Source organism: Oncorhynchus masou, unplaced genomic scaffold (genome assembly GCF_036934945.1).
Source record: "Oncorhynchus masou masou isolate Uvic2021 unplaced genomic scaffold, UVic_Omas_1.1 unplaced_scaffold_877, whole genome shotgun sequence".
Classification (NCBI taxonomy): Eukaryota; Metazoa; Chordata; class Actinopteri; order Salmoniformes; family Salmonidae; genus Oncorhynchus; species Oncorhynchus masou.
In genome coordinates, this window is record NW_027015233.1 from 27,105 (window position 1) to 53,666 (window position 26,562).

The window sequence follows — 26,562 nt, forward strand, 5'->3', positions numbered from 1 at the left end:
CGCGCACCTGCAGGATATTTAAGGAGACGTGACCGAGTCGTCTCATTTCTAAATCGATATTCAAATCGCGGTGGTGAGTATGCCTTGACCACAGGTGTTATGGTAACTTGTGGCGCAATCATTATTCACATATCAGGTCGGCGATTAACTTCTAATAAATTAACGCCTAACATTTTTTTTTGCATTCATCTGATCTTTTACAGGCAATAGCAAATGCACTCTAAAGGGGCATAGTAACATAGTAGACTATGCACACTAGACTAACATTGATTTTGTTAGTCACTCAGTTATCATTAAAATGGCATAGTCATGGGGGAATGTCTAGAATTGACGGAAATAATAGTGCATTTGGCCTCTTCTTTCTGCCCACTGGCAAAATTTTGTAATTGCATGAAATTGATCATACAATTGTTACATTCTTTGCCCAATGGTAGAATGACAGGAAATGAACTTGCAGTAGGCAGGTCTTCCTAGGACGAATACTGGGTCATAACTGGTTTGGTTTATTTTTCTCCTTTAGTCATGGTTCTTCCTGGGCTTCAGGTTTGGAGATGGATCCTGTTTGCCTGCTTTCACTGGCTTTGTGTCTGTCAAGAGACCCCAAGACCGTAAGTCCATCTGCAGTTAGAGTTTAGTGGTCAGACCTGCGTCTCTCGTCTCGGTTTAACGTTCTCTTGTCAGAGCAATTTTTCATCTCCCCTTTCTGCAGATGTATATTTGACCTGGCTTTGTGTTTAGAGATGTACTGATTTTCCTGTTGCCGGGTGTGTTCTCTGTAGGGTTTACATGGTAGCTGTTCCTGCAGTGATCCAGGCAGGCTCGGAGGCCAAGCTTTGTGCCAGCCTTCTGCAGCCCAACGAGACCCTGGTCATGACCGTATCTCTGATGGCCGACGGGCAGAACAAGAGACTTCTCCACCAGAGTTCTGACCAAGAGTTTCACCGCTGTTTCCAGTTTCAGGTCAGCCCAGCACTGGTGGACTTCCAGAACCATTCCATTAAGAGTGGACTTTACTGCTCAGCTTTGATGCATCGCTTAGCTTCTTTGTGCAATGCCAGCTTATTTCATGGGAAATGTCAATGGTGGCCTACCAGAACTTTTCTGTGATTCGGGCACCAATTTGTACCAGTTTTTGATTGAATTCTAGTATATAATATAGAGACAAGTTACATATGTAACTTACAGTAGGCCGAATGCATAATGGATCCCTGCAGTAGTTAAACGCTCTACCTCGAAGTGGCTAGTGACACGCTCTTACCAACTGGGCCACACGGCACCACATTTGAATGTCCTATGTTATCGGTCCGTTTGTTGACCGGTGTTGCCCTGTTTCTGTCCCTGACAGGCCCCTCGTGTGAAGAGCGACAAAGTGCAGAACTTTAAGGTGGAGGTTCGAGGGGAGACATTCCTATCAACAGAGGAGAGAAGGGTGATGATCAAACCCTACAGCCCCATGACGTTCATCCAAACGGACAAACCAATCTACAACCCAGGACAAACGGGTAATGTTAGAGCCGGTGTAACAGGACTCTGCCTGCGTTGTGCACAATCAGTCATCGACACACCTCCAACGTGTAGCACCAGTCATGGAGATTGATTCTGATAGGAACAGCACAAAATTGCACGTCATTCAATGCACGGCTCACCACCCTACTCTGCACTCACGCACTGTATAAAATATATGAACCCCCCCCACCAGACACAGTAAGTTGCTAGCTAGTACTGGCGGGAATTCTTTACAACAAAATGCACAACAAATATTCTCCAAAAAACGCTGCATCTTATGTGTGATCGAATAACATTTACAAACAAGTTGTACATTTTAAATCATCACTTGGGAGTATAAAAATCACTTGATGTACAGTGCTTTGCAACCAACAACTTCCCGCTGGTTTGGTGCTTGTTCACTGGGACGATTCTTACTGGAACATCCCCCCCCCCCCCCCGTAAGCAAGCTACGAAAACCAGCCAATAAGATGCCATGTTGAGTAGGTGAAGGCAAAACAAAACTCAAACCAAAAACCCATTGGCTTAACAATAAAGTGGGGAATCACCAATATAACCCTGTTACATCGGTACACCTTTAGTCTGGTTGCTAAGAAACAGGCCAATTAGGTGTTGGCATGTTCTGTAATGGTTTACTCCGGGGCGTTGACCTTTTTGGGCTCCTGACCCCATTTTGACAACAGTTATCCACGACCCCACCATGCTCCCTTTGTTTATTTGAGGCTATAACGGTATTACAATGAAGTACTGAAATCTGAAGGCAGTATTGTTTGAAATGCATCAGGCAATAATTGTGTCGAAAGTAACACCATCATTGCTGGCAATGTTGTTCCCCAGTCTGGTCCCGTCCACTCTGTTCTAACGTCATGCGTGTCTTATGGGGATTGTAGAGGGGAAACGGTAGACATCTGAAGAGCCTCGTGGTGCAGATGCAGTAAATCCCCCTGGTTCACTCAGGATATGTACACTGGAATCAGGCTGGAAATCCTCAACCAGTATTTCTGGGAATCCTTGGAAGTGAGAAAGTTGCCTGAAATTATGCTTCTAATCTTCTCATTGGCTTTTTACAGTGCTTTTTAGAGTCGTCACCTTGGATACACATTTTAGCCCCGTCAATCAGCTGGTGAGTTAAATATACTTTTGACAATAGTATTTTAGTTCCGTCTCTACTATTTCAATCCAAGATGCAGAAGTGTCACAATACTGTGATGGACATAGCAGTCTGGTATTATGTACAGCAATCAACCAGCCAGGACATGAGGCTTCCATTCATATAGGTCAGATTGGAATGTATGGGATCATCTTTTCCTGAGGTTGAATTGCAAATGCTACATGTGATGTTTACATTAAGTGACCAAGCCAATCACCTGTCTAGTAGCTGTAGACAGCTATGCTCTGTTTTGGCATTGGAGTTCTTAATGAAACATGAACCCATCTCTTGTCTTTGCCCTTCACAGTACAACGTTGTGGAACTTGAGGTAAGATCCTTGTTAGTGTCACTTTATGTTGACTGTCAGTGTAAAGACTGCAGCATTATGACTCCCCCTGCTAGCTAGGTCCTCATAGCCACCTACTGTGCAAGTTAGCTAAATATTTCCACTCAGTGTTGTGTGTAATCTGGGCCCTCTTCAGTAGATGACTGTTGCAGATAGAACTGACTCCTTGTCCTGTATACTGTTGTGAACTCTCCACAACGTTGTCCTGCTGAACACGCCCCTTCCTATGAACCAACAGGATGTTAATCACAACCGGATTGGACAGTGGGTCAACACTACATCCAGTGGCAACATTCTGCAGCTTTCTCACCCCCTGAACTCTGAAGCACCTGTAGGATCCTATACCATTGTAGTGTGGATTGGTGAAGAGAAAATCTACCACAACTTCAAGGTAGAACAGTATGGTAGGTTGAGTTTCTCTTTCATGCTCGGTAATGTTTCATCACAATCCTGGAACGTTCTGGAGTTGACTGCTGTTCTTTTTATCTGTAGTTTTGCCCAAGTTTGAGATCAAAATGAACCTCACTGACAAGATCAGCGTTGTTCAAGAGGAGTATGAAGTGAAAGTGTGTGCAGAGTGAGTAAACACTATTGGTGCTTTGCAGTGTACTCTAGTTACAAGGTGATGTGTAACTCCACTACATGTCATTAATTATCTCATTACGCGAAGGCAGACCTGGGTGTAACTACTATTAGAAGTATTACATTTACTTTCACGTTTCAAATTAAGGATTTGAAAATACAAGTAAATGCCATTGTATTTGTCACAACACATGTTGCGGGTGCAGCAACATAGATGATCAATGTCAAAGGTATAGAATACAGTATAAAGAGATGAGTAATGCAAGGTATGTAAGCATTATTAGTGACTAGTATTCCAATGATGTCAAGTCTGTAGGCAGCAGCCTCTGCTAGTACTGGAGCTTCATTTGATAATACACTTGGAAATTGTTATGCATTTGAGGATACTCAAATACACTTATTTAAATATAAAAGTCCTTAAATATGCATAGGGTCTGCATTAATGACCCATGCTAATTGAAGACCTATAGTGCTGCTAGGATCCCTGAGATTTGTTAGTGGCATTTCCATGAACAGCTGGTTCTTCGGTCATAAAGCGTCTCAGATTAGGATGGCTGTTCTAGGATCAGGTCCCAGCCTGACATGTGACCTCGTTCATTACGATCTATAGTTAAAACTGATCCCGTTCTGAGGCTCTATGAATACAGGTCCAGATTCATTGACCGTGTTAAACGCCTGACTTCAAGCCTTTAGGTCTTATGTTTTTAATATGGTAACTGGATGTAGGAAGTTGACACTTGTCTTGTTGTGAATTGAAATCAGATACACGTATGGGCAGCCTGTACCTGGTAAAGCAGGGGTGAAGTTGTGCCGACCTTTGGACAATGCAGTGATACCAATAACAATTGATGAGCGAAATCCACAAGGACTTCCTGATTACACACCTCCGTGCCACAAAGAGTCATTAGAGGTCTGTATGCTTTCCTGAAACGAGTAGTGCTGTTTTTACCAACATATTACATTTTGAATGGGATTTAAATGTGTTTTTATGTGATTCTGCTTGCTTTTCCTAGATGGACCATACTGGCTGTGCTTCTTATGTCTTCAACATGGCCCCTTTCACAAAGAATGCAGGAGAGAAATTGCTGGGAGACGTGTTTAGTTTCCATGCAGAAGTACAGGAGGAGGGGACCGGCAAGTCCTCATCACAATCATTATGAGATGCGTCATGTTGACTCAATACAAACCCTTCGTTTCACTTCAGCTGATGGCGACGTAACGACTGCCGGTTTCATTAGATCAGGTTCCCTAACTGTCCTGGGGTTCCCCCTGGGTTCATGTTTTGGTTTTTGCCCGAGCGCTACACAGCTGACTGAAATAACCATCTCCTAATGTAGTTTTGATTTGAATCAGCTGTAGTGCCAGGGCAAGAAACTACAAGGTGCACCCAGGGGGTCCCAGAACTGAGTTTGGGTGACTCTGCGTTGGCAAGAAAGAGCTTTTTGACCGTTGGTGCTGCAGCAGGGTTTTATATAATGCTGTTTTAATATTCTGTGGAAGCTGCACTGCAATTCAGTTTCTGCATTGTGAAATATACCGTATTTGTTCTCATTTGACAGGTATTACACTGTCAGAGGAAAAAAATGTAGAGCTCTCCTATGTGATTGGAGAATTCACATTTGTTGACACGCCCCAAATCTATGAGCATGGATCAATTATCGAAGGCAAGGTAAGTCCAAATGGTGTTCCTGTTGCATTGTGGATGCTTGGTTTGTCCTGCTTCCTGAACTGCTTCCCGCCCTTTCCTCAGATAAATGCTGTTCGATATAACAACACACCCATCTCTGACATGTTAGTCTACCTGTTGGAGGAGAAAGGCTGGTCCTCATATCTACGACTACAGAACCTAACCACGGACAGTCGCGGTATTGCCAGGTTCTCCGTCAACACAACCAGTCTGCCCAAAGAGAATATTAACCTCGTAGTAAGTATGATTCCTTCTAGGTTTGAGAGACTTTATACTCGATGCCAGTGTCTGGGACTAAACAATATCTACATTTTAAATAGAACTATAACTAATTAAACGTATACTCTTTATTATATCTGATTAATAATGTTAATTCATAAGGAAGGGATTGTGGGTCTTTAAGCAAGCAAAAAGGGTTGTTAACCTACGGTTGAACCGACTCAACTTAGCTCTGGGATGTTTTGATCAGGTAGAGTTTTCCATTATCTGGAACTGTCTTCTAAATCGTGATGGATGAAGGTGAAGATTCCAGAAGTTGATCTGGATAAGTGTGTGTCTGGAGTGAGCGAGCTCGTGGGTTGGAATACATTTTTGAACCTGTTCTGTCCTGGTCATAGGAGGAAAGACATTTTATATCCTATGACGTCATGTTTTGTATATAAACTGTTTGTGGTTTCATGGCAGCGAGCTCCGAGAATAAATACTATCGAATTTTGATAAGACTGGTCCCTGTCTATTTTATACAAATCAGAATCTTACAAATTCTTATAGTGCATTTAATTAATGAACACATAGGAATTATGACATTCCTGTGACGGGGAACCAAAATGTGCACCGCTTGGGGTCCCCAGGACAGTTGGGGAAACGATGCCCAGAGGTCATGACCTTAACAGGCTAGGTGGAAGTAAGGTGGATCTGTTATCGTATTGCTTCCTGTCATCCTCTCAGATCCCCACTGTATATAGGACGGGCTCTTGGGGTTGATTTAGCATTGGGCCTTTAGTTACTATTCCTTTTGTTCCTTCCCAGGTGAGCGACACCCCACAAGTGGAGTACCCAGGATACAGGGTCCCCTATTTCAACAGAGGGCAACACCTACTCTCGCTGATCCAGCCCGCTGCCCCTGACATTAAACCGTCCAGCTCCCTGGCTATTCAGAAGATGGAGAAACCACTGGCGTGTGGGCAGGCGGTGTCGATCACCATCCGCTATGCCATCGCAGGGGAGACTGTCCCAAAGGGCTCTGTGGCTGTCCTCTACCTGGTGAGTAGAACCAAGAACAACCTGCAAACCCATGGTGTCTCTCAAACAGCACCATATTTCCTATTTGCACTCCTTTTGACCAGGATCATTTCAGGCCCCAGCCACACTTTCAAAGGAAGGATGTTCCTAAACTACACCAATACTCCTAATCAACCACTGTAACCCAACCTTGCTCATGTTACAAATTGGAATTCGTAATATATAAATAATACATTTAGCAAATTCATGCCCATCATCCATTTCATAGGTTATCTACAAATGAATAGGTGCTAACGTATCGTACTAATTGGAGTCCTGGATTTGTTAACCGTGTTACGTCTACCCCATGAGTCCAGGTTGCAACGTCTCCACTCTGTTGCTGAGAACTGTTTCCTTTCCCTCCAGGCCTTGTCCAGAGGGGTCATAGTTCAGCATGGACACATCAATGTTACTGTGCAGCAGGACAGTCCTGGTGAGTGAATTTCATTAAGCGATTCTGAACGTTCTGGAAGGTGATTAATGAGTGACCTGCTCTTGCGTTGTAGTAGCCGAGGGTGACGTCACCTTGACGTTGGCAGTGGTCCCAGAGATGGCGCCGGTGGTTCAGCTCCTGGTGTACAGTATGCTACCCAGTGAGACTGTCATCGCCCACAGCATGAACTTCCCCACTGAGAAATGCTTCAGGAACAAGGTGTGTGTGTGTGTGTGTGTGGAGGAGTCTGGCATATCCCCAGTGACTGTACATCACAAACATTGTTGTCCTTTTATGAAAGGTGTCCAGTATTTCCATGCAGACTGTATCATACCTGGAGTAATGGTATCTGTGTCTGCCAGGTGTTGGTCGAGTTCTCTCCCGCCAACGCTGTCCCAGGGGAGGAGAACACCCTGCGTCTCTCGGCCCGGCCCGGTTCCCTCTGTGGCCTCAGTGCTGTTGACCAGAGTGTTGGCGTCATGGAGCCAGGGAAGAGGCTGGATGCTGACAAGGTAACACGGCTCACTGAAGTGAACAACAGTGGTACCACCATACCTACTGTTTTGGTGGTGCTGGGAATACAACCAGTGACTACAGCAGACATGGAGTGGATCTGTTCACTGTTGGGAGCTTTTATCAAATGTGATGGGACTCATTCTCTGGCTTGAGGCCCACTTTCTATTGCCTCTCAGTAACTGGAAAGCACCTCCTTATTGATGGGAGAACTTTCTAAACGTTGAGCAATGGACAACAAAATGGAGCTTTTCCCCAAGAAGTGGTTTCAGTCTGTTCTGTTTGGTCCCCAATGAACAAGGTAATTTCACACCTCCCTGTTGTCCCTTTCCAGATATTTGATTTGTTACCGGTCAAGGAGACGACCTATATTCCTTACGAGCTTGAAGATCCAGTAGCATGTTTACGCGTTAGACCAAGGAGATCCATAATACCACACCCATATGGACCGTCTGAGCAGACAAATGATCCTTACGCAGTTTTTCAGGTAAATATTTCTGCCCTGTTTTCTCAACTTGAAGCCTCTTTTTCTTCTTTCTGGGAAGAATCAGTCACCATACTGTTACAATGTGTTAAACTTAATAGAATGACAAAACGGACTTTTATTACTAAATTGGTTCTGCTATTTCTAGACACTGGGACTGAAGCTAGCGACTAACCTGGATATAAGAGTACCTTCCTGCCTCAGTTACCAGGGGAACCAGTACTATCGCTCCTATGGTGAGATGTCCTTCCCAACCCTTATTCTCATTGCCAAGTCTAATGAATCTTGGGTTATGGATCACCTTTTGCTAGAATGACAAAGCCTAAACACTACATGCACTCACTGAGCCCAGCAGCATTCAGTCTATTTTTAACTTGACACTAATGGCCATGTTTTGTGTTGGTAGTAGCTTACAGCCATATGGCTGGGCCTGGATCAGCGGGTCCTCGACTTGAAATGGCTGCGGCTGGACTTGCCGCTCCACCTCCGCCACCCATACAGACGGTCCGTACATTCTTCCCTGAGACATGGATTTGGGACCTTGTGGAAGTTGGGTAAGTGCTCTGCAGAGTGAGGCCGACCTCTGGTGAAAGCCCTCTTAGCTCTTGCCTCATATCCAAACAGTAGTGGTGTAGATCAGGAACCTGAACCTCTGTGAACTGTAGGCCAGCTTTCTCTTAGGAAAGACCCTTTGACCTCAATGGGTGTCCCTGGTTAGATGAAGCTTAAATGCATTTGTAACAACAAACTGTTGAAATGAGTCCTTCTCTATTAGACACGTGGTGTCTTTCTGTTTGAACTCTGACCTCTTTATTCCAGGGAGTCTGGATCTTTAGATGTCCCCCTGACAGTCCCAGACACCATCACCACCTGGGAGACTGAGGTCTTCTGCCTGGCCCCCAGTGGCTTCGGTCTGGCTCCTCTGGTGGAGCTCACGGTCTTCCAGCCCTTCTTCCTGGAGCTCACCCTGCCCTACTCAGTCATCCGGGGAGAGCACTTTGAGCTTAAGGCCACTGTGTTTAACTACCTCTCCAAGTGCATCATGGTACGACACTGCACCAGGATGGTTTCTTGAGTTGTATTGTTTGTCGTACCACGTTATCTTACGCCGTGTTCCTCTTTGGCAGGTTTCTGTGACTCCAGCTCTTTCCTCAGACTACACTCTCACAGCCTTGCGTGATGTCCAGCACTCCTCGTGCTTGTGTGCCAATGGACGAAAGACCTTCAGTTGGACAATGGCCCCCTCTGTCCTGGGTTAGTCTTCATCTGTTCAAACGGCAGAATGGACGTCAACCTGAGTTGTGTACTGTCACCGTACTGTGTGTTGTGTAACCTGCGCTGTACTGTGTGTAGGGGTTTTGAACGTGTCTGTTAGTGCGGAGGCTGTCCGGTCCCAGACTGCGTGTGACAATGTTGTTGTGAACGTACCGGAGAGAGGACGCGTTGACACAGTCACACGGAGCCTGCTGGTGAAGGTATGTAGTCTACTGCTGTGGGAGAACTAACGTTAGGTAGCACAGATACTGTCTAGTGGAACTGCCTCTGAAATGAATCCCTCTCCTCCTCCAGGCTGAGGGAACAGAGAAGAGCCACACCTACAACTGGTTGCTGTGCCCTACTGGTCAGTAATGAATCAACGTTGAATGTTCACGGTTGATGTGATCATCTTCATTCAGCTCCTCTGTGTCCACAGGAGAAGCTCTGACGGAGGAGGTGGAACTGCAACTTCCCCAGAATGTGGTGGATGGCTCTGCTAGGATTTCCCTCTCGGTTCTGGGTAAAATAAACCATTGCGTAGGGGTGGGAAGACGACCCTTCTCCAGTGACGATGCTGCTGTTTGCTGAAGAGGACAGTCTAACAAAGTCCCTCGTTTCTCTGTAGGGGACATCCTGGGTCGGGCCCTCAACAACCTGGATGGACTGTTGCAGATGCCGTATGGGTGCGGGGAGCAGAATATGGCCCTGCTCTCCCCCAATATCTACATCCTGGAGTACCTGAGGAACACAGAGCAGCTCACGCCAGCCATCCTAGAGAAGGCCAACAAGTTCCTTACTAGTGGTAGGAGAGTCCCTTAAAATCTGTCTTGATAAGATGCCAAATCCACAAACCGGGCTGGATTTGTCCAATTAGAGGATTTCGTTTTCTATTTTAGTGTTTCTCCACATTTTACCCTGCTGTCACGGTAACGGCGGAGCTGCATAACAGATGATATCAATGTCTTAACATCACTGACCCAACACATGGTTTTCTACTGAAGTCATTTGATGGTAAAATATTGACACTGTCTCATAGCACCCTATTCCTTACATAGGGCAGGACTCTCCAACCTTGTTACTGTCCTGTATGTAGGTTTTCACTCCAACCCCTTCTAATAATTAGCTGGTTGAATGGGGTTAATTACAACTTGGTTGGAGGGTAGCTCTCCGTGAACAGGGTTGGAGAGCCCTGAGATATAGGGAGCCGTTTTGGGCACAACTCTGGGAATAGGACAAGCGCTTGGTCACCGTTGATGATGAAAACCCACCGGCAGGTTACCAAAGGCAGCTGAACTACAAGAATGCTGATGGTGCGTACAGCACGTTTGGACAAGGCTTGGGGAACACCTGGTGAGTACTTGGCTTGTGTTTCACCTACTGGTAAAAACCACTGTTTCAATGACGTATTGACCAATCAAATGGCATCTCTGGCACGGAGACGATGGATAGGACAGCTGACGTGCGATGTCGTGACTTGGAGCTTGACGATATTATGTCAGGGCTTTTAAATGAATCCACTTCTTCCTTCAGGCTGACTGCTTTTGTCTTGAGATCCTTTGGCAAAGCCCAGTCTTTCATCTATGTTGACCCGGCAACGATGGAGCGATCCAAGACTTGGTTGGAACGTCAACAAGGCCAACATGGCTGTTTCAGAACTTTAGGGAAGCTCTTGAACAACCGAATGAAGGTATTTATATTGTCTGTTTGGTCAGACCGGCCATAGTTTGATTTCAACAGGCTAGATACAGTTGGTGTCTTGACATTGTTTTCTAGGGTGGAGTGACGGAGGAAGTCACACTGACGGCTTACATCACTGCTTCAATGCTGGAGCTCAACATGTCCGTGACGGTAAGTAGCTTCACTCCACGGAACCATTTCTCACACCGTCATTACAGGCAACTCATTCAGCCTCCTGTATGAAATCTGTCTTACATCAACTGTCATTTACAGCTTCTACAACGTAGTGAAGTAATTTCTCTGCAAGTAGCCTATGAAATAACAAAGAATGGGCTTAGATCTGTTACTACTGAGATTAGGCTCTGTGTTGAAGGAATTTAATTCCTCTGTTTTAATACCCAATTAAATTCAACACTCTGTCAATTCGTAATGATTTGTAAGACCCTTATTTTATAGGAATGGACAGTCTGGTCTTAAGTCTAACCGCCTTTATTCAAGAGTACTGAGTTCATACACATTTTACCACAGGTTATAAACTGAAAATTACATCAGCGTTTTCTAAATGTTCCGTCTCTTCTTGACACTGGTAGAAAAACCCTATAGCTCTCAAGCCTTCCCCCCTCGCCTTGAGCCAAGGCCAGTCAGTGTAGATGAGCATTCTAGAGAGTGTACCAAGGAACAGACTGTCATTGTTCTAACTTTTGCCCACGTTCCCACACACATTATTTTCAGTACTGGGATCAAGAATGAAAACTCATACATGTATAGTAACATTTAGTATTCTGATTAGTCAGTCCTGATTTGAAATGTATACATAATTAGTCATTATTGATAAATTCCCTAAACACTATGCTTTTGTAAAGTGAGAAAGGAAATGTGCTGTCTGGTCCCAGATCTGTTTGTTTGATTTTTCAGCTTTATTTTTAGTGCCATGCCTCGTTAGCAGGGGACCTCTGCATATACACAAATTATACCCTTTACAAATGTAATAAAATGTACAAGGAAAAACAATCCGGTTCCTCAGCAAAAAGTGTTCCCTAATCAACAATTTGAACTGCCTGAGGCCCCAGAACAGCAAGTTGAATGGAACCCAGTCCAAACTGATCTGGGACCAGGCCGGCTTTTAATGTGCTGCTGTCATTCTGTGCTCTAGGATCCTGTTGTGGACCACAGCTTGTCTTGCCTGAAGAACTCCACCAGTGATTTGTCCAACACCTACGCTACTGCTCTGCTGGCCTACACCTTCACCCTGGCAGGTGACATGGAGACACGGGCCCGGCTTCTGCAGCACCTCGACACCATCTCATTTCAAGAGGGTGAGCTATATCCTGGTAGCGCTGTCTTGCCTTGATTGAGCATGCCTGGATAATGGAGTACTCCTAAAAGTGCAGACCATCTGGCACTCCAGAGAGGCCCAATAAAATTATTAATTTTAAATTATGGTTAAGAAGAGAAAAAAAAATACTCTTGCTACTAAAATAGTTTTGGACATGAATTGGGGAGGTCAGAACTTTGTATGGTATAGTCTGTATTAGGATGAATAAACTAGTCCTTATTCTGGTGTGTGCTCCTCAACCCTCAGGGGGTCTCCTGCACTGGTCCCAGTCCTCCTCGGAGACCTCACCCTCCCTGGAGGTGGAGATCAGCTCCTACGTTCTGCTGGCGTCCCTCAGCGCCTCTTCTCGGTCTACCTCTGACCTGGGCTACGCCTCCCGCATCGTCAGGTGGCTGGTGAGGCAGCAGAACGCCTACGGAGGCTTCTCTTCCACCCAGGTATACTTCCTAAACACCAGTGTCTGAAATGGTGCAGTCGTACAAACATTGACTTGTATCAGACCACAGGGCATGTGTTCATGTCCAACCTGGTGAGGCTCACTTCCACTGATGGAGCCTAGAAACCATCATCGTAATGGATGGAATTGGGATTTTGTCACTTTAGCAACTGTTCAATGTGAGGAAAATAATCAACCCTTTAAAAGTGCCTCTTCATTTTGAACTGATTGTCCTGTGGTCTGCTTGTCTAGGACACGGTGGTGGCCCTCCAGGCCCTGGCTCTCTACTCCACCAGGGTGTTCAGTAGAGGAGGAGCCAGCACAGTGACGGTAAGGTCTCCCAGTGGGGACCGGTGCCTCTTCCATGTGAACCAAAACAACAAGCTTCTGTACCAGGAGAGGGCGCTGCAGGACACAGAAGGGAAGTACAGCGTTGAAGTGCAGGGCAGTGCTTGTGCCTCAGTGCAGGTCAGTGAATACACATCTCTCCTCCAGTCCTGTGGCGCAAGATGCACTTTAATACACATTACAGGGAAGCTGTTTCTTCCGGCTCATAAAATGTTTGTATTCGGACAGGATGGTTTCCCTGACTTCCTCTTCTCTATCCCAGGTGGCGCTCCGCTACAACGTCCCTACTCCTACCAGAAGCACAACGCTCAGTGTCCAGGTGACTCCAGAGGTGGACTGCAACAGGAAGTCTTTGAGACCCAGAGTCACGTTGACGCTCCAGTCTCGGTCAGAATGAAGGACATATTTGTATTAATTCTTTTAAATGTGTTATCTTGGAGCGGGACTTGCAGAATGGGTTTGACCCAAATTAATTAGTTTTTGTTATACCTGTATCGGTTATTGACCTAATAGTTGGTACCTCGGCTTGGATCAGTCAGAATGCTTATCTGGTCTTTATGGCTAAAATAATCCAAGCATTTGATTATTAAAATCAGTTGTCAATCATCTCTTTCTCAGATATCATGGAAAGGAGCTCACCACCAATATGATTATAGTGGATTTGAAAATGCTCTCTGGGTTTTCTCCAGATCCAGACTCTTTGGGGAGGGTGAGTTGTTGTGACATTTATCCATGGAGGTCCCTTTGTTTAAGGATGATGTTTCTTTGTCCAGGCAATATTAATGACTTGTCTTCACAGCTGAGGGGTTCAAGTCAAGTGGATCGTGTTGATATCAAAGATGACCATGTGTTAATGTACTTGACAGAGGTGAGGTGAAAACCATCTATCAGTTTGAAACCATTCACATGGCACTTCATATAATGGGCTTCATTTAAACATAATATATTTTGATGTACAGTAACTTCTGCTTTGATCATTGAATGACCCGTATGTTTGTTTTTTCTCCCAACAGCTAACATCACTTCCTTTCCGCATCACCCTGGACATCATACAGGAGCTCCCAGTACAGAATCTAAAGCCAGCAGTGGTCAAGATCTATGACTACTACCAGCCAAGTAAGTTACTCTACTAACCCTCCCCAAAACATTATCCCCCCCCCCCCTCTTCTGAGGAACATTTGGTCAACTTGTTTTCATTTATTGAAACAAAGCTGTCTTACGGTTACAGGTGACCAGGCTGAGACAGAATACGTCTTCCCTTGCAAGTAGGGCTTCCGAGCTGGTGAGCTACTTGAAATCTGGAGTTATTGGTGCTGACTTGTGTACTATACGTGATTTAGGGAGCCAGTCTTCCTTTAATTTAAATGCTGGTCAGTTTGCTAAAGGATTTCATTAAATGTCTTTGCTCCTCGACAGATGGAAGATGACGTTGATGTCGCAACTGCAACCATTGAGACGTCTTTCAAAAACTATGGATCTTGAAATAAAATGTTTCATTGGAACCTTTTTCTGGAGTCATTTTTGTCTCTGAGCAGTGAGGTGAATATTGAGGCAGTGGTGTTCATCCTGGGGTACATTAAGCAATGTGATTGGGTCCAGTAAACAGAGCAGCTCTCTGGAGGTGTAGTTTCCATCTGTGCTGTTAATCAGGGTCGCCAACTGTGTAAATGTTGTAGGCACCGTTGGGTTGTCATCTCTTTTGCTCCTCAGTCTGTGACATGGACCCCTGTAGTTGTGAAGGCCTGCTTCTCATCAGGGAATGGGTCAGGACCTTTTACCACTAAATGATATAAACGTCTTACAAGGTATTGAGTCCTGGTTTTGACTTCCTGATGAATGGTGTGGACAAGGCAAGATGTGGTGGTAAACGCCTCACAAATCAATGAGATTGACGACCCAACAGATACTCTAGAGCCCTACTGACAACACGACCCGCGTCTCGTTCGTAGACTTTAGTATGCAAACATACTGGGATTAAGAGTAGCTGTGAAAAGCAGTGTTTGTGACCTGACAATGGGACAGAATGTTCTGGGTTGACTGACAGCTCAGCATGTACAGTAAACTAAGCAATCGCTCTACTTTCGACGGCGGTACAATACTAGCTGTTTCGGTTCAGAAGATTTAGCAAGCCCTTTTGATTGGCCAGTACTCAGCAATTCTTAAACAATAGTGAACACATATCACCATGTAAATTGTTCCATGAGCTGAAATGAAATGTCCCATACGCATGAAGAAAGCGCTCAAATTTGAGCATTTACTTTTCCAAGATAATCCATCCACTTGACAGGTGGGGCTGATGACACGTGTTCACCTTGTGCTGAGGACAATGAGGCCGCTCTAAAATGTGCATTTTTGTAGCAATGCCACAGCTGTCAAGTTGAGGGCGCGTGCAATTGGCATGCTTACTGCAGAAATGTCTGCCAGAGCGGTTGCCAGATAATTGAGTCATTTCTCTAGTTTCCCGCATCAAAAGTCATTTGTAAAGAATGTGCCAGTACTTCCAACCGGCCTCACGACCAGGAATTGTAATCCTGCCAGCCCAGGAACTCAACATCCGGCTTCACCTGCAGCATCGTCTGAGACCAGCCACCTGGCAGCTGATGGACCTGCAGTATTTCTGGCTGTAGTAAAGCCTTATCGGGGGAGGGGGGGGCTCATTCTGATTGTCTGGCTCAGTGGGTGGGCCTATGCTCTCACATGACTGTGCTCCTGCCCAGTCAAATGTAATCCATAGATCAGGGCCTCATTTATTTCAATTGACTGCGTTCCTTGTATGAACTGTAACTCTGTAAAATCATTGAAGTTGTTGCATGTATATTAATGGATAATAGTGACCACTGAAGTGGGTTGATGTTATGGGTATAATGATATCACGTGTATTCTACCCATAAACTCAGATTAGGACCCTGACAGTCAGTTGGATCCAGTAAGGGAGTGGTCACCAAACCACCCTGTCGTCTCCTGGGGGAACTCAATCCCTTGTGGCTCTGATTAACAGGGTGTTTTACACTCGCATTGTTAATTCCAAATGGACCTCTGACCCCTACACATCTTAGTCACTCTGGTATATCTGCAAGTATTGTAGGTAGCCTAGTGGTTAGGGCGTTGGGCCAGTAACCTAAAGGTTGCTAAATCGAATCCCCCGTTCTGCCCCTGAACAGGGCAGTTAACCCACTGTTCCTAGGCTGTCATTGTAAATAAGAATTTGTTCTTAACTGACTTGCCTAGTTGAAGGATAAATTGTCAGGTCGCTATGTTTCGGGAACTAAACATTAAGTGACGATTATTGTATTGGACAATATACAAATGTGTTTGAGATCATTTGAAAAAGTATTTATTAGTTGAAGTAAAAATGTGAAGGTTTAGTTTTGGGGTGTTGTGAGTCCACAGAAATTCGGTCCAAAAATGGTCTTCCCACTAAAGAAGTGAATACCACCATATCTCTAGTACCGCTCATTTCAAATCAGTCAAGGGAAGTGACGAGCACACTTTGGGAGGAAGGAGAGAGAATTGGGATACGGTCCCTACATCTCTAAAGGGATGCTACCCTCTTCTGTTGTATCATGGAGAGAAGGTTTTGGCTTTCGACTTCCTCTTTCTGGGCAGGCGGGAGAGGGCGGTAGCCAGAGGTTCCTCTTTGACCGGTGTGGCTGAGGAGGAGGGGGGTGGTAACCCCAAACCAAGAGAACACGGCTCCAGCTTGACCCTGGAGGTCTTGGGGGAGTGTGGTGAGCGAGGTGACCCAGCTTTAGTCCTCTTGGCTGGGGAGGCTTGGTGGGCAGAGGGGCAGCTGTGCTGGTTCAGACACACGGAGCAGAGAGGATTGACAGGTAGACACACCTGTTGACCAAACCCCACCAGCAACCAGTTGATCTCACTCCATAGATCCCTGTGTCGGAAGAGAGAGGAAGATCAACAATCTTCATCAATCATGTCGGACAGAAATCACAAGGCAAAATGTTTCTCTTTCCTGCTGTAAGGGATCTGATTTGTCAACGAGTGACCTGATGGGGTAGAGGAAGTGGTGGTGTCACCTTGGTAACCAGTCTTCCAGGGTCTTGCGTGTCTCCTCTGGGTGCTTGGTCCCACCTCTCGTCCATCCCAGCCGGTTGGAGATACGGTGGACGTGTGTGTCCACGCCTACTCACACACAAACAATAGAAAAACTATCCCATTATAAGACGCCCACAATAGAACTACAACTCTGCACAACATCAGACCTCACAACATGCAGACTAGAGTATGAGATTTGTAGTCCTACAGCTGATGTCGGAAATTTACATACACTTTGATTGGAGTCATTAAAACTTGTTTTTCAAATACTCCACAAATTTCTTGTTAATTAACTAACTACAGTTTTGGCAAGTCGGTTAGGACATCTACTTTCAACATGACAAGTAATTTTTCCGACAATTGTTACCGACAGATTATTTAACTTATAATTCACCGTAACACAATTCCAGTGGGTCAGACGCTTACATACACTAACTTGACTATTCTTTGAAACAGCTTGGAAAATTCCAGAAAATGTCATGGCTTTAGATGCTTCTGATAGGCTAATTGACATTATTTGAGTCAATAGGAGGTGTACCTGTGGATGTATTTCAAGGCCTACCTTCAAACTCAGTGCCCCTTTGCTTGACATCATGGGAAAATCAAAAGAAATCAGCCAAGACCTCAGAAAAGAATTGTAGACCTCCACAAGTCAGGTTCATCCTTAGGAGCAATTTCCAAACGCCTGAAGGTACCACATTCATCTGTACAAACAATAGTACGCAAGTATAAACACCATGGGACCACGTAGCCGTCATACCGCTCAGGAAGGAGACGCGTTCTGTCTTCTATAGATGAACATACTTTGACTTGCTCTTTTCGCACCAATCCCAGAACAGCAGCAAAGGACCTTGTGAAGATGGAGGAAACAGGTAGAAAAGTGTCTGTATCCACAGTAAAATGAGTCCTATATCGACATAACCTGAAAGGCCGTTCAGCAAGGAAGAAGCCACTGCTCCAAAACCACCATTTAAAAAAGCCAGACTACGGTTTGCAACTGCACATGGGGACAAAGATCGTACTTTTTGGAGAAATGTCCTCTGGTCTGATGAAACAAAAATATAACCGTTTGGCCATAATGACCATCGTTATGTTTGGAGGAAAAAGTGGGAGGCTTGCAAGCCGAAGAACACCATCCCAACCTTGAAGCACGGGGGTGGCAGCATTATGTTGTGGGGGTGCTTTGCTGCAGGAGGGACTGGTGTACTTCACAAAATAGATGGCATCATGAGGATGGACAATTAGGTGGATATATTGAAGCAACATCTCAAGATATCAGTCAGAAAGTTAAAGCTTGGTCACAAATGGGTCTTCCAAATGGACAATGACCTCAAGTATACTTCCAAAGTTGTGGCAAAATGGCTTAAGGACAACAAAGTCAAGGTATTGGAGTGGCCATTACAAAGCCCTGACCTCAATCCTATAGAAAATGTGAGGGCAGAACTGAAAAAGCGTGTGCGAGCAAGGAGGCCTACAAACCTGACTCAGTTACACCAGCTCTGTCAGGAGGAATGGGCCAAAATTCACCCAACTTATTGTGGGAAGCTTGTGGAAGGCTACCTGAAATGTTTGACCCAAGTTAAACAATTTAAAGGCAATGCTGCCAAATACTAATTGAGCGTATGTAAACTTCTGACCCACTGGGAATGTGATGAAAGAAATAAAACCTATTATTCTGACATTTCACATTATTAAAATGAAGTGGTGATCCTAACAGACCTAAGACAGGGATTTTTTTACTAGGATTAAATGTCAGAAATTGTGAAAAACTTTAAATGTATTTGGCTAAACTGTATGTAAACTTCTGACTTCAAACTGTATATGAGCCATACCTACCTATGCCAGAGACCTGGTGCCAGGCGATGTCCATGGCCAGGTGAGCCATCTTGGGTCCTACTCCAGGTAGACCTACCAGGCCCTCCACTGTGTTAGGGATGTTCCCTCGAAACTCCCTCTGGAGCATCACTGATGTCTGCTTCAGGTACTTCACCTTGGTCTGGAGGAGGGGGGGTAGGAGAGAAGACATGTCAAGGTTTTATTCATAAGTATTCACACCCCTTGACTTTTTCCACATGGTACAGCCTGAATTCTAACTTCCTCCACATGGTGTTGTGGTACAGCCTGAATTTAAAATGGATTACATTGATATTTGTCACTGGCCTACCCACAATACCCCATAATGTGGATATTTAAAAAAAAAAAAAATTTTTTTTAAACAAATTAATAAAAAATCTGAAATGTCTTCAGTAAAATATTCAACCCTTTTGTTGTGGCAAGACTAAATAATTTCAGGCGGAAATATTTGCTTAACAAGTTCATTGACTCACTCTGTGTGCAATAATAGTGTTTAACATGATTTTTGAATGACTGCCTCATCTCTGTACCCCACACATATAATTATCTGTAAGGTCCCTCAGTCGAGCAGTGAATTTCAAACACAGATTCATCCACAAAAACTAGGAAGGTCAAAGCAATACATTTTTTGTCCTGAATACAAAGTGTTGTATTGCATTTGCCTCAAACATATTACAGATTACCGATCTCCATATTTTAAAGGATAGTGGTGGCTGCATCATGTTATGGGTATGCTTTTAATTGTTAAGGACAGGAGAGTTTTTCAGGATAAAATATACAGAATGGAGCTAAGCACAGGCAAAATCCTGTAGGAAAACCTGCTTCAGTCTGCTTTCCACCAGACCCTGGAAGATTAATTCACAATAACCTAAAACACAAGGCCAAATCTACACTGGAGTTGCTCACCAAGAAGACAGTTAATGTTCCTGAGTGGCCGAGTTACAGTTTTGACTTAAATATAAAACAATATATGGCAAGACCTAATGGTTGTCTAGCAATGAACAACAACCAGTTTGACGGAGCTTGAAGAATTTTGAAAATAATAAATGGGCAAATGATACATAATCTAGGTGAGGAAAGCTCTTAAGAGACTTCCCCATAAAGACTCACAGCTGTCGTCGTTCTCACATGTATTGACTCAGGGGGTTGAATACTTATCTAATCAAGATATATTAGTGTTTTATTTCCATGAATTTTCAATATAATATACTTTATCTGTGACAGAGTGTAGATCGTTGACCCATAACCCCCACAATTTAATCCATTTTAATCCCACTTTGTAACACAACAAAATGTGGGAAAAAGTCAAGGGGTGTGAATACTTTGTGAAGGCAGTGTACAGTGTGCGTTACCCTCCAGAAGCCAACAGGGTAGATGAGTTGTCCCAGTGTGTCATCGTCAGTGTTGACTATGTTGTCCACTGTACAGCCATGAGCCCTGAGTCTCTGCAGAGCCGCACTGGTCACCTGGTCCCTTGTCTGGCTTGACAACATCAGAGACACCAGCACCTGGTAACGTCGCACCTGGTGGAATAGATGAGGAGGAGGGGAGAGAGTCTTTAATCTGGCTAGACAACTTTAGAGAGACCAGGACCTGGTAATGCCTCACTTGATGAGAAGGGTCCTGTGTGGCTCAGTCGGTAGAGCATGGCGCTTGCAACGCCAAGCGTCGTGGGTTCGATTCCCGCTGGGGCCGCCCATATGTAAAAGTAGTGGCCCCAGCCGACTTGTAAGTCGCTTTGGATAAAAGCGTCTGCTAAATGGGATATATATATATATAGAAGGGGAAGAGATGAGGAGGAGGGGAGAGAGTCTTTAATCTGGCTAGACAACATCAGAGACACCAGGACCTGGTAATGCCTCTCTTGATGGGAAGGGGAAGAGGAGGGGAGGGGACAGTCTTTAATCTGGTATCTTTTAGATAGTAAACTACACTACATACCCATAAGTATATGGACACCACTTCAAATTAGTGGATTCGGCTATCTCACCACACCCATTGCTGACAGGTGTATAAAATCGAGCACACCACCATGCAATCTCCATAGACAAACATTGGCAGTAGAATGGCCTTACAGAAGAGCTCCGGAATAGGATGCCACTTTTCCAACAAAGCCAGTTCAACAAATATCTGCCCCGGTCAACTGTAAATGCTGTTATTGTGAATTGGAAACGTCTAGGAGCAACAACGGCTCAGCCGCAAAGTGGTAGGCCACACAAGCTCACAGAACAGAACCTCAAGAGTGCTGGAGTGCGTAGCATGTAAAAGTAGTCTGTCCTTGGTTGCAACACTCACTATCGAGTTCCAAACTGCCTCTGGAAGCAACGTCAGCACAAGAACTGTTCGTCAGGAGCTTCATGAAATGGGTTTCCATGGCTAAGCATCACCATGTGCAATGCCAAGCGTCGGCTGGAGTGGTGTGAAGCTCTCCACCATTGGACTCTGGAGCAGTGGAAACGCGTTCTCTGGAGTGATGAATCACACTTCACCATCTGGCCGTCCAGATGGACGAATCTGGGTTTGGCGGATGCCAGGAAAACGCTACCTGCCCTAATGCATAGTGCCAACTGTAAAGTTTGGTGGAGGAAGAATAACGGTCTGGGGCTGTTTTTTAATGGATCGGGCCCCTTAGTTCTAGTGAAGGGAAATCTCAATGCTACAGCATATAATGACATTCTAGACGATTCTGTGCTTCCAACTTTGTGGCAACAGTTTGGGGAAGGCCCTTTCCTGTTTCAGTATGACAATGTCTCCGTGCACAAAGCGAGGCCCATACAGATTGTGGATCAATGTGGAAGAACTTGACTGGCATGCACATAGCCCTGACCTCAACCCCATCGAACACCTTTGTAATGAATTGAAACGCCGACTGCAAACCAGGCCTAATCGCCCAACATCAGTGACCGACCTCACTAATGTTCTCTTGGCTGCAAGTCCCTGCAGCAATGTTCCAACATCTAGTGGAAAGCCTTCCCAGAAGAGTGGAGGCTGTTATAGCAGCAAAGGAGGGGGACCAACTCAATATAAAAAGCCCATGATTTTGGAACGAGATGTTCAATGAGCAGGTGTCCACATACATTACATAACCAACAGTATCTCCTTGCTCGTGTGCCTCTTATGCACTGCCTTGTGTTAAAATGGAGTGTTCAGTAGGTGTACAGTTTCTACAGAGGTCTCCACTCTCAGAAGGAGGTTGACTCATCACTCCTGGTGGGAGAACAGGTGTGCATAACCAACATGTCACGTGACATCTAACTTTTATATCCTTGTCTGTCATGGTGGTAAAGCCTGATTGAACTGGCCTCATGAAAACAGCTTGGGATGTATTAAATTAGTCGCACACTGTAGCAAAAAGTTTTCCAACGGAAAACATACTGCAGCGAAATCAAGTGTTTCTATTGGACAAATGCAGCTAAGTCCTGCCTAGTTCTGTTTGGTTCCTAATGAATACACCCCAGCGAGCTCGGCCCATCTCCCATCTCCAACACTTTTGCACTGTTTGTTTCATAAGCTCATAACAAATCATATCCAGTGACAGCAGTTCTACATCCTCCTTTTATAGTGCTGGATGTATCTCACCTTGATCCTGGAACAGAAATCAGATCTACAGCCTCCTTTTATAGTGCTGGATGTATCTCACCTTGATCCTGGAACAGAAATCAGATCTACAGCCTCCTTTTATAGTGCTGGATGTATCTCACCTTGATCCTGGAACAGAAATCAGATCTACAGCCTCCTTTTATAGTGCTGGATGTATCTCACCTTGATCCTGGAACAGAAATCAGATCTACAGCCTTCTGACCCTGCTCTGGAGAACCCCTCCACCTCTGATGGGCACTCTGCTGTTCTACCTGCAGGGTTCATCTAGTGGTGGAACCCTGCTACTACCTGTGTGTGTTCTACTGTTCTACCTGCAGGGTTCATCTAGTGGTGGAACCCTGCTACTACCTCTGTGTTCTACTGTTCTACCTGCAGGGTTCATCTAGTTCTAGTGGTGGAACCCTGCTACTACCTCTGTGTGTTCTACTGTTCTACCTGCAGGGTTCATCTAGTTCTAGTGGTGGAACCCTGCTACTACCTCTGTGTGTTCCACCTGCAGGGTTCATTTAGTTCTAGTGGTGGAACCCTGCTACTACCTCTGTGTGTTCTACCTGGAGGGTTCATCTAGTTCTACTGGTGGAACCCTGCTACTACCTCTGTGTATTCTACTGTTCTACCTGCAGGGTTCATCTAGTTCTAATGGTGGAACCCTGCAACTACCTCTGTGTTCTACTGTTCTACCTGCAGGGTTCATCTAGTTCTAGTGGTGGAACCCTGCTACTACCTCTGTGTGTTCTACTGTTCTACCTGCAGGGTTCATCTAGTTCTACTGGTGGAACCCTGCTACTACCTCTGTGTGTTCTACCTGCAGGGTTCATTTAGTTCTACTGGTGGAACCCTGCTACTACCTCTGTGTGTTCTACTGTTCTACCTGCAGGGTTAATCTAGTTCTACTGGTGGAACCCTGCTACTACCTCTGTGTGTTCTAACGTCCTACAGGTAACAGTCACCACCAGCCGTGGAAAAGGAGTTTGTGTGATTGGCACAGACAACATACTGTATGTGTCAGGAATGAGCCCTTTGTGTGTTACATATCGTCATGACCAGTGTTACATCGTGGCATTACCAATACATAATCCTTCATCAGGTCCTACATAGACCGACATAGATCCTGACCAGTACTACATAGACCTACATAGATCCTGACCAGTACTACATAGACCTACAAAGATCCTGACCAGTACTACATAGACCTACATAGATCCTGACCAGTACTACATAGACCTACATAGATCCTGACCAGTACTACATAGACCCTGACCAGTACTACATATAGACCTACATAGATCCTGACCAGTACTACATAATCCTTCATAGACCTACATAGATCCTGACCAGTACTACATAGACCTACATAGACCCTGACCAGTACTACATAGACCTACATAGACCCTGACCAGTACTACATAGACCTACATAGATCCTGACCAGTACTACATAGACCTACATAGATCCTGACCAGTACTACATAGGCCTACATAGATCCTGACCAGTACTACATAGGCCTACATAGACCCTGACCAGTACTACATAGGCCTACATAGACCCTGACCAGTACTACATAGGCCTACATAGACCCTGACCAGTACTACATAGGCCTACATAGACCCTGACCAGGTAGTCAACAGGAGGTTCATAATACCGGGGAAGAATGTGTGGACGGCACGGAGCAGGGGGTAGCAGGGGCTGGTCCACCTCTGACCCGGAGAGGATGAGGGAGCGGAGAGAGGGGGAGGTGGAGGCAGTGGCCAGGGTGTAGGTGGGGAGGTAAGAGGGGGAGAGTGGAGGGGAGAGGAAGGAAGGTGGGGAGGTAAGAGGGGGAGAGTGGAGGGGAGAGGAAGGAAGGTGGGGAGGTAAGAGGGGGAGAGTGGAGGGGAGAGGAAGGAAGGTGGGGAGGTAAGAGGGGGAGAGGAAGGAAGGTGGGGAGGTAAGAGGGGGAGAGGAAGGAAGGTGGGGAGGTAAGAGGGGGAGAGGAAGGAAGGTGGGGAGGTAAGAGGGGGAGAGGAAGGAAGGTGGGGAGGTAAGAGGGGGAGAGAGGAGGGGGAGAGGAAGGGAGGTGGGGAGGTAAGAGGGGGAGAGGAAGGAAGGTAAGAGGGGGAGAGGAAGGAAGGTGGGGAGGTAAGAGGGGGAGAGGAAGGAAGGTGGGGAGGTAAGAGGGGGAGAGGAAGGAAGGTGGGGAGGTAAGAGGGGCAGAGAGGAGGGGAGAGGAAGGAAGGTGGGGAGAGAGGAGGGGGAGAGGAAGGGAGGTGGGGAGGTAAGAGGGGGAGAGGAAGGAAGGTAAGAGGGGGAGAGGAAGGAAGGTGGGGAGGTAAGAGGGGGAGAGGAAGGAAGGTGGGGAGGTAAGAGGGGGAGAGGAAGGAAGGTGGGGAGGTAAGAGGGGGAGAGAGGAGGGGAGAGGAAGGAAGGTGGGGAATCTTAATCTTAAAGTAAATTGTAATGTAAATCATCATGTAAATTGTAATGGAGTAACCCCACAGGAGAAGGGCATTGTGGTTGGTATAGACGTGTTCAGGTTCCTGTACAGGGGCAGAGGCAGGGTTCGGCTGAAGCTGGGCAGAGGCAGGAGTAGGGTACGAACCAAGGGCAGGGGGATACGTAGACACAGCTGTTGAAGTAGCTATGGGCTGGGTAGCAGTGGGAACAGAGATGGAGTCAGTAGAGGCATAGGGCTGGACAGTAGTGGTACAGACCCAAGCAGACAACAGAGATGGAGTCAGTAGGAGCATAGGACTGGACAGTAGTGGTACGGACCCAAGCAGACAACAGAGATGGAGGCAGTAGGGGTAAAGGTTAGCATTGGCTGGATGTAGGACAGACAGCAGGGGGTTAGCTGGGGGGGCAAAGCGGTAGTGGGAGGTGTACGACAGAGAGACAGAAACCAGTGGGGTCTCACCCACCTCATCAGGGGCTTGTGTGTCGTAGCATTTCTCCGCCCCCATGAGGTCAACAGGCGCGTCCCTGGCGCTCCTCATCTGACGCACATGACCCAGCTGCTTGCTCCAATCAGGAGGCTCCCAGTGTTTAGGCTCCACCTTCCCATCGTATTCCACCTTCACCTGGCCCCGCCTCCTACGCAGGATGGGTGCCAGTGGTAACAGGGACAGGGCTTTGTCTGGCTCAGCTTGTGATTGGCCGATGGATGAGCTACAGAACCTAGAGGAGCCAATATCTGCAAGGTAAAGTAGGGGCGGGGGACAGAAGTTGAGTGATGAGGTGTGCTGAACATTCTGAGGCACACAGAAATGATGTCACATTCTTCATGTACAGAACAACTGAACATACAGGAAGTAGTAGACATCATCGTCACCTGTGTCAAAGATATTAGGGGTGTATTCAGACTGTGTGCATATAGCCAGGCCATAGGCTCTCTTTCTCTGAAGACTGTCGTCATCTCTTAGTTGTTGTTTTAGGCTACAGCTTGTCCCATCTGTAAGTCCCTCAATGATGCAGCAAGACATTGCCTCAGTTTGTAAATGTCAGAAGGGCAATGTTGTGATAAAACGGATTCATACCTGAAACGTCTCGTCCCAAACTCTGATTTGATACGCTCGAATCGTCTTCCTCCTGTTTCACGTGCGCCCTCAACACTCTCCTCTCCATCCTAGTTTTTAACGTCGTGGCTAAACCGGCACGGGGCACGGTCTTGTTACCGCTCCGAGTGATGACCGCGGTACTCTCAACGAAATAAGGCGAGGTCATTTTGAAACAGTGGAAAGCATAGGATACCGTTGTGCTGCGAGTGGGACGGACCGTGGCTAACAACATTAGCTTGTTAGCTATTTTAGTGATAATCTGGTTAGCTAGGTAAAACACATGTATATAAGTTTTGGTAACATTTTCCAAGTACTATTGATGGATATTGAAACGTGACCTACTAGGGTTGTTGATTTAATTTTCAAACGACAGACACGTTAAGACTAGCTAGAACATTAAACAAATGTTACATTTTTTAACTCGACACCTCTTGCAATGTCGAGCAATATCTTTAGTAGGAACTACATTTCCCGTCAACTCCCGCG

At 45.7% G+C, this 26,562-nt stretch overlaps 2 protein-coding genes across 4 annotated transcripts; one reads left to right on the forward strand and one right to left on the reverse strand.

Annotated features, from left to right (window-relative positions):
• On the forward strand, window positions 1-14,542 carry LOC135537957 (alpha-2-macroglobulin-like). Of its 2 annotated transcripts, none has more exons than XM_064963965.1 (37): window positions 1-73; window positions 521-608; window positions 780-960; window positions 1,346-1,502; window positions 2,577-2,629; window positions 2,964-2,984; window positions 3,241-3,406; window positions 3,495-3,579; window positions 4,347-4,494; window positions 4,598-4,718; window positions 5,144-5,253; window positions 5,335-5,508; window positions 6,301-6,534; window positions 6,919-6,985; window positions 7,059-7,204; window positions 7,348-7,497; window positions 7,833-7,985; window positions 8,131-8,218; window positions 8,389-8,536; window positions 8,802-9,027; window positions 9,110-9,236; window positions 9,336-9,457; window positions 9,552-9,603; window positions 9,676-9,759; window positions 9,865-10,041; window positions 10,514-10,589; window positions 10,770-10,926; window positions 11,013-11,087; window positions 12,070-12,232; window positions 12,499-12,689; window positions 12,941-13,156; window positions 13,299-13,423; window positions 13,655-13,745; window positions 13,836-13,904; window positions 14,050-14,152; window positions 14,265-14,318; window positions 14,453-14,542. In XM_064963965.1, exons 2-36 carry the CDS (start codon window positions 523-525, stop codon window positions 14,303-14,305), a joined length of 4,383 nt encoding a protein of 1,460 aa, XP_064820037.1. In that variant the 5' UTR covers window positions 1-73; window positions 521-522; the 3' UTR covers window positions 14,306-14,318; window positions 14,453-14,542. The 2 variants fall into 2 exon arrangements, with proteins under 2 accessions (XP_064820037.1, XP_064820038.1); XM_064963966.1 differs by having other exon boundaries at window positions 8,392-8,536.
• Window positions 14,543-16,347: 1,805 nt separating this feature from the next.
• LOC135537958 (endonuclease III-like protein 1) lies at window positions 16,348-26,543 on the reverse strand. 2 transcript variants are annotated; one of them, XM_064963967.1, is made up of 6 exons: window positions 26,056-26,543; window positions 25,441-25,712; window positions 20,296-20,466; window positions 18,926-19,085; window positions 17,071-17,176; window positions 16,348-16,925 (listed from the first exon to the last, which is right to left on the reverse strand). In XM_064963967.1, the coding sequence occupies exons 1-6, from the start codon at window positions 26,306-26,308 to the stop codon at window positions 16,598-16,600; spliced, it is 1,290 nt and encodes a 429-aa protein (XP_064820039.1). In that variant the 5' UTR covers window positions 26,309-26,543; the 3' UTR covers window positions 16,348-16,597. The 2 variants fall into 2 exon arrangements, with proteins under 2 accessions (XP_064820039.1, XP_064820040.1); XM_064963968.1 differs by having other exon boundaries at window positions 25,851-26,543.
• Window positions 26,544-26,562: the final 19 nt, after the last annotated feature.

Bases quoted from the DNA above. Each gene is read 5' to 3' on its own strand.
- LOC135537958 (XM_064963967.1), bottom strand. From the start codon at position 26,308: ATGTTGTTAGCCACGGTCCGTCCCACTCGCAGCACAACGGTATCCTAT. The intron at 20,467-25,440 runs GTGGGTGAGACC...CTATTCCACCAG, and splicing joins ACACACAAGCCCCTGATGAG to GTGCGACGTTACCAGGTGCT. The intron at 16,926-17,070 runs GTGACACCACCA...CTTCCGACACAG, and splicing joins CTGGAAGACTGGTTACCAAG to GGATCTATGGAGTGAGATCA.
- LOC135537957 (XM_064963965.1), top strand. From the start codon at position 523: ATGGTTCTTCCTGGGCTTCAGGTTTGGAGATGGATCCTGTTTGCCTGC. The intron at 3,580-4,346 runs GTGAGTAAACAC...AATTGAAATCAG, and splicing joins GAAGTGAAAGTGTGTGCAGA to ATACACGTATGGGCAGCCTG. The intron at 9,028-9,109 runs GTACGACACTGC...CCTCTTTGGCAG, and splicing joins ACCTCTCCAAGTGCATCATG to GTTTCTGTGACTCCAGCTCT.